This window comes from Suncus etruscus, chromosome 11, assembly GCF_024139225.1.
Source record: "Suncus etruscus isolate mSunEtr1 chromosome 11, mSunEtr1.pri.cur, whole genome shotgun sequence".
NCBI lineage: Eukaryota > Metazoa > Chordata > Mammalia > Eulipotyphla > Soricidae > Suncus > Suncus etruscus.
In genome coordinates, this window is record NC_064858.1 from 76908225 (window position 1) to 76923487 (window position 15263).

Here is a 15263-nt window from a genome sequence, read left to right on the forward strand (position 1 = left end):
GCATCTTAACATTCAAAGCTTGGGCTCATTGTGGGCTAACAACCGTCAGCCTAGATTTGAGCTGACTTGAAAATCCTTAGAATCAGACCTCTCTAATCCTGCTTTGAGTGTATAGGTGGGAATCATCCTCAGCCTGATAATAGTGCTCCTGCAGCTTTTGTGAATAGACCTCTGCTGTCTCAGGAAAGAAAGGAGAGAACACAAGGATAAAAACCAGTCTTTGTAGGAGGGCAAGCAATAGTATAGTGGGTAGTAGATAGGGCACTTGCCTTGCATGCAGCCGATGTGAGTTCAATTCTTGGCATCCTGTAGGGTCCCGCAGACCCAAGAATAACTCTTTTTTTTTTTTTTTTTTGGTTGTTCGGCCACACCTGGTGACGCTCAGGGGTTACTCCTGGCTTGGGGGACCATATGGGGTACAGGGGGATCGAACCGCGCTTCGTCCTAGGCTAGTGCACACAAGGCAGATACCTACGGCCTGCGCCATCGCTCTGGCTCCCCAAGAATAATTTTTGAGCGAAGAGCCAGGAGCAACACCTGAGCATTGCCAGTTGTGGCCCCAAACCCAAATAAATAAATAAAAGCAAGCTGTAAAGACTGGAGTGATAGAACACTTGCCTTGTATGCAACCATCCTGGGTTCGATCTCTGGCATCCCATATGGTCCCCCAAACCTGCCAGGAGTGATTTTTGAGCACAGAACCAGGCATAATCCCTGAGCACTGCTGGGTGTGGGGGAAAAAAGAAAAGAGAAGAGGAGGAGAGGGGAGGGGAGGGGAGGGGGGAGGGGGGAGGGGAGGAGAGGGGAGGGGAGGGGAGGAGAGGGGAGGGGAGGAGAGGGGAGGAGAGGGGAGGGGAGGAGAGGAGAGGAGAGGAGAGGAGAGGAGAGGAGAGGAGAGGAGAGGAGAGGAGAGGAGAGGAGAGGAGAGGAGAGGGAGAGGGAGAGGGAGAGGGACAGGGACAGGGAGAGGGAGAGGGAGAGGGAGAGGGACAGGGACAGGGACAGGGAGAGGGAGAGGAGAAAAGGTTCGGGGCCGGAGAGATAGCATGGAGGTAAGGCGTTTACCTTTCATGCAGAAGGTCATCAGTTCGAATCCCGGCGTCCCATATGGTCCCCCGTGCATGCTAGGAGCAATTTCTGAGCACGGAGCCAGGAAAAAAACCCTGAGCACTGCCGGATGTGACCCCCCCCCCAAAAAAAAAAAAAAAAAGAAAAGAAAAGGTTCAGTGAGCTGAGTACATGCTTTGTATTTGAGAGACTGGATTGTTTTGATCCCAGAACTGCATAGTCACCACCAGATGTGATTCAGAAACAAAACAAAACAAAACAAAACAAACAAAAAACCAATACCCAGGTTGACAGACTGTTTTCTGTATGTGGCCAGATAATGCATTTCTTGATTTAAAACTATGAAGTATGGGATAGTTTGTTTAAATTTAAACTAAAGAATATCTTGGTTTCTTCTCTTTAGGGAACCTCAGGGCCTGATCCTACAACTGTGTATGTGGATCTGAAGTCATTAAGACATGACAGGTACAGTTGGTTTGGAGTATTAATTCCCAGAGTTCCTGTGCTTAAGGTCTGAGCCTCGTAAAAACCAGCAACCCACATTGATTTCTGTTTGTATTTTCTCAAAGTAGGGTACATGGAGGGATGGATTTTATTTTTCATGCCTGTTAAAATTAACACTTACGAAACAGGGAAAGGGAGTTTTCTGCCATATCCCAAGCCTGTTTACACATAGAAAAAGGAACCTTTAAATCTTACAATGGGGGACCAGAGAGATAGCACAGCAGTTCGATTCCTGGCATCCCATATGATTGAGCTTGCCAGGAGCGATTTCTGAGCACAAAGCCAGGAGTAACCCCTGAGCATCGCCAGGTGTGGCCCAAGATCCAATCAATAAATAAACTGCTTTAAAAATAAAGAGACCAGGGGCCGGGCGGTGGCGCTAAAGGTAAGGTGCCTGCCTTACCTGCGCTAGCCTAGGACGGACCGCGGTTCGATCCCCCGGCGTCCCATATGGTCCCCCAAGCCAGGAGCGACTTCTGAGCGCATAGCCAGGAGTAACCCCTGAGCGTCACCGGGTGTGGCCCAAAAACCAAAAAAAAAAAAAAAAAAAAAAAAAAAAAAAAAAAATAAAGAGACTGGAGAAATAGCATGGAGGTAAGGTGTTTGCCTTGCATGCAGAAAGACAGTGGTTTAAATCATAACATCCCTTATGGTCCCCTGAGCCTGCCAGGGGCGATTTCTGAGCGTAGAGCCAGGAGTAACCCCTAAGCGCTGCTGGGTGTGACCCAAAAAAACAAAATAAATAAATAAATCTTACCATGGAAAGTAACTTAGTTTTGCCTGTGTAAAAATATTTTGTGCATTTTTATGGAAATGGAAGTGGATGCTCTTTCCTTTGGGAGTTTGAAAATAAGATATGTGACAGACAAGTTAAACAAGCAGAGCCCCAAGTTTGAACCTTCAGTCCCATACCCCCAGGAAAGTCCCTGTGGCTCCTGCCAGGTGCAAAGATTTAGTCTGGCCAGTACCTCCTGAGGACAAAGGATAGTGTCTAAGGGATGCTTTTGCTTATCATCCCATTACTACAAGGGGATGCTGCTGACATCTAGTGGATAGAAGCCTGCTATGTATGTTGTTGCACATCCTAGAAGACACATGATTACCTCACCCAGAGGATTGTATGGCCCCAAATACTAGTGAAGTGCTGAGTTTGAGAGATGCCTCTGATTGTGAGGGAGGCCAAGTGGGGGTCTGGAAGGGCAGCCTACAACTCTCACAGGCACTGGGGATAATCTGAAATGTTATTTTTCTACAGGGTTCGTCTTGTGGAACGAGGTGCCCCCCAGAGTTTGCTCCTCTCCGAGTCTGGAAAGGTAATTTGTTCTTACTGACAAAGTGTGAAGTGGCCCATTTGCAAACAACAACAAAAGCAAAACTTAGACTTAGAGATACATAGCAGGTAGGGCACTTGTCTTGCATGCAGCTGACCCCAGAACCCCTGAAGAGAGCCAGGAGTAGACCCTCAACACCATTGGGTATGGCTCAAAAACAAAAAATTTCACAGGAATTTTTCTTTTCCCAGATATTTTATTTTGTTTTAACTCCAACTAACTGAAGCAGGGATGAACTCAGCGATGATCACTTGCCTTGCATGTGTCCAGTCCTGTATTCAATTCCCAGTATTACAAAACAAGACAAAAACTGAACCTTTTTGCATATTTTGTTTTGTTTTTATTTTGGGGTGTGCCACATCTGACTGCACTCCTGGCTCTGCTCTCAAAAATCACCCTGGCAGGCTCAGGGGGAACATATAGGATGCTAGGGATCAAACCCAGGTAGGTACATTCAAGGCAAATGCCCTGCCTGCTGTGCTATCTCTCTGGCCCCTTATTGGCAATCCAGCAAAATTCACTATTCATTATATTCAAAGTGGAAATGACCAGGGAGATGTAAAAGGGTAGAGCATGTGCCTTGGCATGCTTGAGGGAACTCATGAAACTGCATGATCTCCCAAGTGCCAGGTTAAGCATTTTGGCAGTAGCTATGGTCTGGACCACTTGGAAGTACAACACCCTTACCTTCTCCCACAAAAGAAAGTACAATAAGGAAGAGCCAGTTGTATCTTTATAATGGTACAAGGAGGAAAGTGGGGGTGGCAGATAGGAGTGTATGGTAGAATATCAAGGACAATGCATACTTAGATTGAAAATAACATAGGGAATAGATTAAAGATATTTGGAATTGATTTTGGGTAAAATTTCTTAGGAATAAGCCCAAAAAGATTCCAGAGAGATTTAGTGTATTGAGTCCACTCAGTCTACTATAACTGTTGGAGATCAGGTGGCTTAAAAACAAAAACCTCACAGTTCTGTTTTCTTGGAGGATTTTGTTTTGTTTTGGGTTTTTGTGCCATACCCAATGGTGCTCAGGAATTACTTCTTGCTTTGCATTCAAGAATCACTCGTGGTGGGCTTGGGGGCCACATGGGATGCTAGAATCGAATCGGGAGTTAGTTGAGTGCAAGGCAAATGCTGTACCTATTGTACTATCACTCTGGCCCCACTTTTCACAGTTCTCAACAGGGAGAATTGCAAGGGCAAGGCACTCACAGATTTGGAAACTAGTTAGGGCTCTGGTTCAGATTTTATCTTATCACTGCTCTGGATGATAAAACATTAGCAAAAACAATCCATTTCCTCAGCCTTTTGAAGAGATATTGATAGTATCTAAGAATTCCTTGTATTGAAGGGTAGAAGGAAATCCGAGTCTCTGAGAGAAAACTGTTGAGGCCAGTCATGTGTCTATAGTCCTTTATGTGTGAGGCACTGGGTTCAAGTACTGGTACCACATGGCCCTGAGGAGAGAGATACAGTATCAAAAATTTTAAGTAAAGTGTTTCTGTGTTTATATTTTTTGTCTTTGGGGCACACCAGGCAATGCTCCTGGTTCTGCATTTAGGAATCAATCCTGGCAAGCTCAGGGGATGGTTGGTTTTTAATTTACAACTTGGTTCCACTCAAAACAAAGAATAACCCTGGTTTTTTTGCATGTGATTGTGGCTTTTCACCCAAAACAGAGATTTTCCTACTTAGCATGTATCAAGCAAACCTGGCTTGGAAGTAGCTTGGGTCTGTCTCCTTCTCTGTCTCTGTCTCCTTCTCTGTCTCTGTCTCTCTCTGTCTCTCCCTCTCCCTTTCCCTCTCTCTTTTTCTCCCTTTCTCTTCTCTCCCCCTCCCCTTCCCTCTCTCTCCCCTCTTTCTCCCCTTTCTCCTCTCTCTGCTCTTTCTCCACTTTCAGTTTTGTTTGGATTATTTCCTGTAGTGACCCCTGCTCCAGACCTGCTTTTCCTGGGAGGAAATATGGCATTTGGGGTCGTTACAGAGGATCAGACTCAGGTTGGCAGCCTGTAAAGAAAGTGCCCTACTCGGGGGCCGGGCGGTGGCGCTGGAGGTAAGGTGCCTGCCTTGCCTGCACTAGCCTAGGACGGACCTCGGTTCGATCCCCGGCGTCCCATATGGTCCCCCAAGAAGCCAGGAGCAACTTCTGAGCGCATAGCCAGGAGTAACCCCTGAGCATCACAGGGTGTGGCCCAAAAACCGAAAAAAAAAAAAAAGAAAGTGCCCTACTCGCTCTGGCCCCAGTTTTTATTTATTTATTTTTATTTATTTATTTTTTTTTTTTGGTTTTGGGGCCACACCCGGCGATGCTCAGGGGTTACTCCTGGCTATCTGCTCAGAAATAGCTCCTGGCAGGCATGGGGGACCATATGGGACACCGGGATTCGAACCAACCACCTTAGGTCCTGGATCGGCTGCTTGCAAGGCAAACATATGTCCCATATGGTCCCCCGTGCCTGCCAGGAGCTATTTCTGAGCAGACAGCCAGGAGTAACCCCTGAGCACCGCAGGGTGTGGCCCAAAAACCAAAAAAAAAAAAAGCTGTTTGCAACAGCTCAGAAGTTCCTATCCTTTGCAGTAATAGTAGATGTCAGAGGAGGAATCTTTCCATACCTCATCACTAATGATGGAGGAAATGCTGCCTTTTGTGTTGGAGGGAGGCCAGCAGGCCATTGGTCTCCAAAGCACATTACATATATTTTTCATTTTGATTCTTAGATCTTACCTGGAGTAAAAGTGGTTATTGTCAACCCGGAGACCAAAGGGCCTGTTGGAGATTCTCACCTTGGAGAGGTATGTACAATATTTGCCTTTACTCTGAAAAGAATAGTGATTTACTAAAGCATAGTGGTAGGGCATTTGCCTTACATGTGGCTGACCCACGATGGACCCAGGTTTGATTCCTGTCATCCCAGGTGGTCCCCTGAACCTACCAAGAACGATTCCTGAGCATAGAGCCAAAAGTGACCCCTGAGTACCTCTGGGTGTGGCCCCAAAACCAAAATATAGAAAAAGAAAAGAAAAGAATGGGGCCAGAGCGATAGCATGGAGGTAGGGCGTTTGTGCCTTGCATGCTGAAGGATGGTGTTTCAAATTCCGGCATCCTATATGGTCCCCCAAGCACTGCTGGGTGTGACCCCTCCCCCCAAAAAAAGTACTGAGTTCACAATTTTTTTTTTTTTTTTTTGGTTTTGGGTCACACCTGGCAGCACTCAGGGGTTACTCCTGGCTCCATGCTCAGAAATCGCCCCTGGCAGGCTCAGGGGATACGATCCTTCTGCATGAAAGGCAAACTTCTTACCTCCATGCTATCTCTCTAGCCCCTGAGTTCACACTTCTAAGTCTGGTAAACTGTAGATTTAACTTTTTTTTTCTTTTTTTGGTTTTTGGGCCACACCCAATGATGCTCAGGGATCCTGACTATGCGCTCAGAAATTGCTTCTGGCTTGGGGGACCATCTTGGATGCTGGGAGATCGAACCGCGGTCCGTCCTAGGCTGACCCTTGCGCCACTGCACTGGCTTCATAGATTTAACTTTTCTCTCATTGAGTTTTCATTTTAAAAATGTCAGGGTGGGGGGGCCGGGCGGTGGCGCTAAAGGTAAGGTGCCTGCCTTGCCTGAGCTAGCCTTGGACGGACCGCGGTTCGATCCCCCGGTGTCCCATATGGTCCCCAAGCCAGGAGCAACTTCTGAGCACATAGCCAGGAGTAACCTCTGAGCGTTACCGGGTGTGGCCCAAAAACCAAAAAAAAAAAAAAGTCAGGGTGAGGCTGGAGTGATAGCCCAGTAGTAAGGCAATTTCCTTGCATGCAGATGACCCAGAACAGACCTGGGTTCGATCCTTGGCATCCCATATGGTCACTTGAGCCTGCCAGGAGTGATTTCTGAGTGCAAAGCCAGGAAACCCCTGAGCACTGCTGGGTGTTGCCCAAAAACGAAATAAATAAGTAAAGTGACCCACAAAAAAAAAATTTCTTAGGGTCAGGGCTCAGATAACACAGAAAGTACAGCATTTGCCTTGCATGTTGCAGACTCAGGTTCAGTCCCCAGCATCCCATTGGTCCCAAGAGCCTGGGAGGAGTAATTTCTGAGTGCAGAGCCAGGAGTAATCCTTAAATGCTGTTGGGGTGGCCCCAAAACAAACAAACAAAAAGCCTTTAGGTGGGGAGAAGATTCAATTTTGCATGCAGGAATGCAAGAATCCTGGTACTGCTCTCTCAATTCAATTTTGCATGCAGGAATGCAAGACCTGGTACATGGTCTCTCAAGTATAGAACTGAGTATCGGGGCCGGAAAGATATCATGGAGGTAGGGCGTTTGCCTTGCATGCAGAAGGACGGTGGTTTGAATCCCGGCATCCCATATGGTCCCCGAGCCTGCCAGGAGCGATTTCTGAGTGTAGAGCCAGGAGGAACCCCTGAGCACTGCTGGGTGTGACCCAAACATACACACATATATAAAGAGAGAGTTATGCATAGATATTTATAAATATAGGTATTGGACAAATTGCTTAACCTCTCAGGGTCTCATTTCTTCATCTGTAAATAGTAGTTTCACTACTCACCAACATAGTAGAATTTTGTGATAAAAACATTGAACTTGTCACATCTCTTTTCGTTACGTATCAGTGTTTTTATTATTGTTAAGTATTGCCAAAGCGTTCAGATTCAAAACTCAAAACATCCTCTGTAGTATTTTTTCTAGGGCTTTTGATTTAGGAACACAAACATGATACCCTGATATATCTGTGGGACCCCAGAGGAGGATGAAAATGAAGTAGGGCGAAGAAAGTATAGATACATGGTTAGGAGTTTTCCTGTTTCTGCATTTGAGGGGGGGAGGTCGGGGCAACACCCGGTAGTGCTCAGGGGTTACTCCTAGCTACAGTTTCAGAAATCACTCCTGGCTTGGGGGAACCATATGGGTCACCAGGGGACTGAACTGTGGTCCATCCTAGGTCAGCCGTGTGCAAGGCAAATGCCCTACCGCTGTGCCACCACTTCGGCCCATGTTTGTGCATTTTAGATAAGTTCCTGACTCCTTGTTTTTCCATGATGAAGGGGAAATGAGAAAAATGCAAGCTACATTGCCATGTTATGTCAGGATTCATGGATCTATGTCATAAAGGCCCAGCCTTACTATCAGAAGGAAGGAATACTTGATAAATGCCAATAGTCTTTATGGTTGTAATTGTGTTGCTATTTTTACTATAGGAATGTGATGGGGGGGGGGTGTTTCGATCACATCTGACAACACTCCATTTACTCTTGGCTCTGCACTCAGAAATTGCCCCTGGCAGGCTCAGGGGACCATATGGGATGCTGGGAATCAAACCACCATACGTCCTGGGTTGGCAGTTTACAAGGCAAATACCCTACTGCTGTGCTATCTCTCTGGCCCCCAGGAAAGTTATTTTAAAACCAAAACTGTCTTTCCTAAGATGATTGACATGAAAGAATTGTGTGTTCCCACTTTAGATTTGGGTAAACAGTCCCCACACAGCAAGTGGCTATTACACAATCTACGATAGTGAAACTCTTCAAGCGGATCATTTCAACACCCGCCTGAGCTTCGGGGATGCTGCTCAGACACTCTGGGCTCGGACAGGATACCTTGGTTTTGTTCGGCGAACGGAGCTCACTGCAGCCACTGGAGGTATCCGTACACCAAAGCCCCTTTGTCTTGCTTTGCATTTTAGTCAATAACATTGCCTGGCATTCTTTCATTTATTCTTCATGATATCAGGGATGGAACTCAAGGTTTCACACACATGAGACCAGAGCTTTCCCACATCTGTATTCTTCAGTATGCACAATTCCTGGCATATAGTAAACACAGTAGTAAAGATGATGATGGTGGTGGTGATTGATGATCACTAATTTTGTGATTGTTTATAATATACTAAGCTTACAATCATACTAACTTACCTACATGGATTTTCCCACTTCTCCCCCTCAGCAGACATTTCTTGTGCTATTTCTTGTTTCATAGCCAGAGAAACAGGCCTGAGGCTGTGTGCCTTGCTCTAAGTTACACAGGTGCCGAGTGTGGTGCCAGATGACTAGGTAGCATCGGACCCTGGGCTCTGGAGCCCCAGCACTGTAGTATACTCAGTGGGTCTAATGAACCAAATGTCTATCTTCCTTTTGTCAGAGCGTCATGATGCATTGTATGTTGTGGGGGCTTTGGATGAAACACTGGAGCTGAGAGGACTAAGATATCACCCAATCGATATTGAGACCTCTGTGTCCCGTGTCCACAGGAGCATTGCTGAATGGTAAATGCCTTCACAGAATAGCTTTCCTATCTCAGCTGTTGTGTCAGTTTAAACAGCCCTAAAGGGGCTGGAGCGGGAACACGTGTGTGTGTGTGTGTGTGTGTGTGTGTGTGTGTGTGTGTGTGTGTGTGTGTGTATTTTTATTTTACATATTTATTTATATTCATTTATCTTTAGTAGTAGTATATATTATTTTATATATTTATTAAATATATTGTTTATACATACATTATTATATGTATAATTATATGTATATATAAGTATTATGTATAATATACATATATTATTATATGTATAATTATATGTATATTATATATAAACAGCTCTAAGTAGTAAGCCATTCCCTACTCCCACCTACAGAAAGCATCAGGAGAAAGGAGGAAGTAGATATAGATAGACTGATTCTAGTCTTGGTGTGCTAGTTGTGGTGACAGAGAGCCACAGAGACCCTGAGACTGACTCAAAGGAACCTTTGGTGCAGAATCATTTTTATAAGAAGTACTTAGGGACCCCTCTGATAGTAGCCTCAAATCAGTGAATATGCTGGAGACTTTGTCATACTTTTAGGCCATTTCTAGGGTATCTTAGTTTGCATAATATAACGTATTTTTTTCTTTGATGATTGGAATTTGTTTTTGTTTTGTTTTGTTTTTGTTCTAAGGGGAGGAGAAGAGAGGGGGGAAGGAATAGGGGAGGAAGCAAAGGGGGTAGAAAAAGGCAGAGGAGGAGAAGCTGGAATCCGTTTTTTTAAAAGCAGTTTGTGTATGTCACAGATCATACCACTAACCCAGTAGTCCCACTCAGTGCAGGACAACATTCTGCCTCAAGTTTTTTTTTTTTTTTTTTTTTTTTTTTGGTTTTTGGTTTTTGGGCCACACCCGGTAACACTCAAGGGTTACTCCTGGCTCAGAACTCGCTCCTGGCTTGGGGGACCATATGGGACACCCAGGGATCAAACTGTGGTCCATCCTAGGCTAGCGCTGGCAAGGCAGACACCTTACCTCTAGCGCCACCACACTGGCCCCTGCCTCAAGCATTTTTATGGCCCAAAAGGAGAGGCACTCGTGAGGGGCACTAAGCATAGAGGAGGTTTCACCTCCTTTTTGTCTTGTTGGTTTTAAGCCAAACCTGGTAATGCTCAAGGTTACTCCTAGCAGTGCTCTGTGGACCATATAGGATGCTGAGAATGAAACCCAGGTTGGCCACATGCAAGGCAAGTGCTATATCTGGTGTATGATTACTCCTACCTAGGTCTCAACTTTTTTTTTGTTTTGTTTTTGGGCCATACCTGGTGACGTTCAGGGGTTACTCCTGGCTAAGCACTCAGAAATCACCCCTGGCTCTAGGGGACCATATACACCAGGGATCGAACCCAGGTCCATCCTGGGTCAGCCACATGCAAGGCAAACGCTCTACCGCTGCATTATTGCTCCAGCCCCAAAGGTCTGACTTATTATTAGATGGAAAAAATGTTATCTTAACAAATGTAAAATAAATTAGAGTGATACTACAGCAGGTAACTGGTAATTCCAGTGTATTACAGCCAGGTAATACACTGGCCTTGCATGTGGGTAACCCAAGGTTCGATTCTCTATACCTTATATGGTCCTCCAAGTACCACCCTGTGTAATCCCTAAGCACAAAGCCAAAAGGAAGCCCTGCACACATCCAGGTACCCTCCTCCCAAAAAAGTGAATATTGGGGCCAAACAGATAGCTCAGGAATTAAGGCAATTACTTTGCTTACTGCCAAACACAGATTGATTCTCAGGCGCCATATAAAGTTACCTCAGTACTTTCAAGATTGATTCCTGAGATAAGCCTCGGGAGTTACCCATGAGCAGAGATAGATATGGCCCCAAACTGAAAGAAACAAAAACAAACCTAAAAATTACAGGGCTAATCACTACCAGGGCTGACTAAACTCTACCCTGCCTCCCCACACAAAAAAATCATATTCCAATCCCAACTCTTTCATTACTTAAGACACAAACTGTCAGAGACAGTTGTAACAGCTCGATTACATCCTTTGCATGCAAGAGGTCCTAGAACTGTATAGTTCCTGAGTACTACTAGAAGCAATTACCCCACCCCTAGAACTGGCTGGGATACCTGCACTTGAGTACTGCTGGATATGACCAAAAATAAAACTAAAAAGCTTAAACAAAAGAAAGGACAAATACCTGACTATCAAAGAGGGTCCTAGAAGTCTCTAACTCTAGATCTCAAGGAAAAATAGAAACAGGGAATGGAATTCCACACATACTCTATTCACATAACCCACTGACAACTTTCCATCCTACTTTGACTTCTCAGAGATTTTCAGTGGCTCAGCTAATCAGCTGTGAGTCAGATTATATAGTACTGACATGGCTCCTACTCTTCTGAGTGATGCAAAAGAAAAAGTAATACTGCAAGAGAGGGAGCTAAATCCTGGGTGGATGTTATAGAAGAAAAGTGATAACCCTATTGAATAACAGAATGTCATTGCCATTTCAGTGCTGTTTTCACATGGACCAACTTGCTTGTGGTGGTTGTGGAACTGTGTGGCTCTGAGCAGGAAGCCCTTGATCTAGTTCCTTTAGTGACAAATGTGGTCCTGGAAGAGCATTACCTCATCGTTGGAGTCGTGGTTGTGGTGGATCCTGGTGTTATTCCCATCAACTCCAGAGGAGAGAAGCAGAGGATGCACCTCCGTGACAGTTTTCTCGCTGACCAGTTAGACCCCATCTATGTAGCGTATAACATGTAACCAGCCTTGTGGAGATTTCAGGGGACCATCCTAAAAAGCCACAAGGACTAAAGATCTGAGACTAGGAGCAAGATTTCAGATTATGTGAAATAAGCTGGGACAGCTACATTAGATATTTCATCTCATCCTGTGGAATTCTGCACTCACAGCACACAGGGAAGGGGAATTCTGTGATGGCAAGTGAAAAAAATGTTAAGTGTTAGTCATGAGCTTTGATCCAGTGTGAGCAGCACATTACAAAAGCAATTACATGCATGTTACATTTTTTTCATGTTGTATATATCTGTATTTTTACCTAAATGCTGTTTTAGAATTTTGTAAGGGAGTTGATCGAATGAATTCACTTGAAGGGGTAATCTGAGTTACACAGTTCCCTGATCTGTACTGTATTTTGCCATTTGACTCTAATTAGGCATTATGTGGAATTGGCTAACTTGAAACTACCCTTACTTTCAGTCTACACTAAGCAAAACTGATAACCCACTGAATATGAGAATTGCATTATATTTGTGCATATATATATAAATTCTTGACTATAAGACATTTTGACCAGTGTTTTAAACATGTAAATAAGGATACACATAAGTCAGCTTTAAAACTGAAGAAATTTGGCTTATATAGTTATTAATAACCAAAATAGGAACATTTCTGCTTTGAGAGAATTTTAGAATTCTCTTAGTGCAGTGTAATCGAATAGGTGACTAAAAAGTGCAAACTGTTGGCAAATTTTGCTGCACGTTGTACTGTCTCTCTTGGCTGATGTATTTTATAAACTAAAGCTGCCTGTGTTTGTTTTTAAAGCTTGCATTCCCAGAATCAACTTAAGCTTTTAAGAATTCAGCCTATTTCTGTAAGCTAAAAAAATCGGTTTAAAAATCAAAATGTTATGGACAAACTGAGATTCTTTAGATCCCACCCTGCTCTAAGGAACCATGACAATGTACACTGGTTCCCAGTGTCAAAACTGTTGAGACTGCATAAGATTTGAGTTTCCTCTTTTCTAGCCCCATTGTAAACCATGTGTGCTGTTTGTACATAGAGCTGCTCCTTTCTACAAAGTGTGCTCTTCACTGACAGCTCATGGGGTGCAACAGGGAGCTCAGGACCAGATAAGAGGCTGGGAAGGCAGTGAGATTGATACGTAAAATTGTAAGACTACATGGTTCAACATCTCAAAATTAATCATTTTGGGTTGCCAAAATAGTGAGGCTTAATGCTGCAATAGGGGAAGACTGATGTATGCAAGAAACTTTTAAAATAACTGTGGTGCCCTGGCCAAGTGGACTGAGACTGAGTTTGGCTCTGGCTCAGTTTCCTTTCTTTGGTCTGATACTTCATGTATTTGAATATAGTTGAATTTTATTATTTTTTTCTTACAGAAATATTTTTAAAAATTAAAACTCAAAGTGAACAGAGTTAGCTTGTTAAATCAGAATGGTTCTCTTTGACCCACTCTGGACTATTGTGTAAATATTTATTTAGGCTATTTTAATAATGCATATTATTTACCCCACTGTAACATCATGTAAACTAAATATGTTTTTAAACAATTTTTAAGACTTGTAATTACCCTGAAAATAAGGTTTATAATGCAAAGACCAGACCCCCTTCACCAGGGCGGCATTCTTGGGGGCTGCCCTTACACAAGTCTCTAAACCACTTTAGGACTCTTCCTTTTACATAAACCTCTTTTCCTCCCAACTCATTCTCCACAGAGGCAGACCTCAAGGCATTTTCCAGTTCCAGATCTTTTTCACCATTTTTTATGAAGTTAATTTACATGTCATGGAAGATGTTCTAGTTTATACAGAGAAAAACACTGGGGCAAGAAATCCCAATGACTAGCAGTAGTTTGGTTTACAGAGAAAGTTGCCTGCTTATTTGGAAAGTAATTTTCTAAGTCTTCACTAAACAAAGCAAGGGATCCTGAGGGTTAAATTGTTCTATCTTATGAGCTGGAGAGATAGTACAGATAGCCCACAGCTAGCCCTCGTTTAATCCCCATCACACAGATGATCCTGAGCATCAGCAGGAGTGAATGATCCCTGCTTCTGATTTCATTCCAAATCCCACAAATTCTAAGAAAAGATAAAAAGGGGCAGAAAGTATAGATTACTTTGATCATTCTTACTAAAAAAATATCTATTAGAAATACAGTATGAGCCACATCTGTCGTTTAAATTTTCCTAGAAAGCACATTGTAAAATGAAGCCAGGCCGAGGAAGTGACCTGTTAGCAAAGTTCATGCTTTGTGTGCCTGAGTTTAATCCCCAGTATCACACACCCGAAAATTAAATAAAATTTTAAAAATCAGCTTAAGTTGATTTTAACTTTTTATTTTTATTTTTGGGCCACATCCGGTGATGCTCAGGGGTTACTTCTGACTCTGTGCTCAGAAATCGCTCCTGACTTGGGGGAACATATGGGACACCAGGGATTGAACCACGGTCCATCCTGGCTCAGCAGCGTGCAAGGCAAACACCCTACCACCACGCCATCACTCCAGCCCCCAATTTTTTATTTTATTTATTTATTTTTTGTGTGTGTGTGTGTGTGTGTGGTTTTTGGGTCACAACCGGCAGTGCTCAGGGGTTATTCCTGGCTCCATGCTCAGAAATTGCTCCTGGCAGGCACGGGGGATGCTGGGATTCGAACCGATGACCTTCTGCATGAAAGGCCTTATTACCTCCATGCTATCTCACCGGTCCCTTCAGTCCCCAATTTTAACTTATTTTTATTTAAACTAAATATCAGAAAATACTATCACTGCCACTTGGGCTCAATATATAAAAAAAAAAAAAACCACTGAGATATTGCTTGTCTTATTTTTCTTATATTATCTTTGAAGATGTTGGCTGAGTGTATATTAAGTACATCAGTTCAGACTAGCCATATTTCAAGTTTCAGTAGCTACAAATTAGTGGTTATGCTATCAGATAGTATAGATCTGTTTCTTCAAGTAATATATTTCATTAATCTCAGAGTGTGGCTCAATTCCAGTTACTTAGGGGCATATTATTATCTAGATTTGTAGTTCCTCAGGACTCTGTCTTATCTTTAATATTAGCCTTTCCATACTATTTCACTGATTTATTGAGCTAGCCATTAGCTTAAAGATGTCTGTAGGTTCTCAGCAAACATAATCCCATTTGGTTGTAGACTTGGATAAGGCAACTCTCTTGATGACACAATACTTTGGTTCATTCCCTATTATCTAGAATTTTGTTGGTAGAACCAACTTTTAAGTCCATTAATAAGTCCATGATAAAAAGAGCCTTGGAATTCCTGTGGAACATACTCTGTATGGGTTTTTATGCCTTTGAAA

General features: G+C 43.5%; 1 protein-coding gene across 1 annotated transcript in view; it reads left to right on the forward strand.

The window, feature by feature from the left end:
- DIP2B (disco interacting protein 2 homolog B) overlaps positions 1-13450 on the forward strand; it is a 262889-nt gene extending 249439 nt beyond the window's left edge. The window contains exons 33-38 of the mRNA XM_049783348.1: positions 1472-1533; positions 2828-2885; positions 5628-5702; positions 8388-8565; positions 9064-9187; positions 11686-13450. Of these exons, the coding sequence (XP_049639305.1) occupies positions 1472-1533; positions 2828-2885; positions 5628-5702; positions 8388-8565; positions 9064-9187; positions 11686-11938 (750 nt within the window). The 3' untranslated portion in view covers positions 11939-13450. The remainder of the gene's footprint in view (positions 1-1471; positions 1534-2827; positions 2886-5627; positions 5703-8387; positions 8566-9063; positions 9188-11685) is intronic.
- Positions 13451-15263: the final 1813 nt, after the last annotated feature.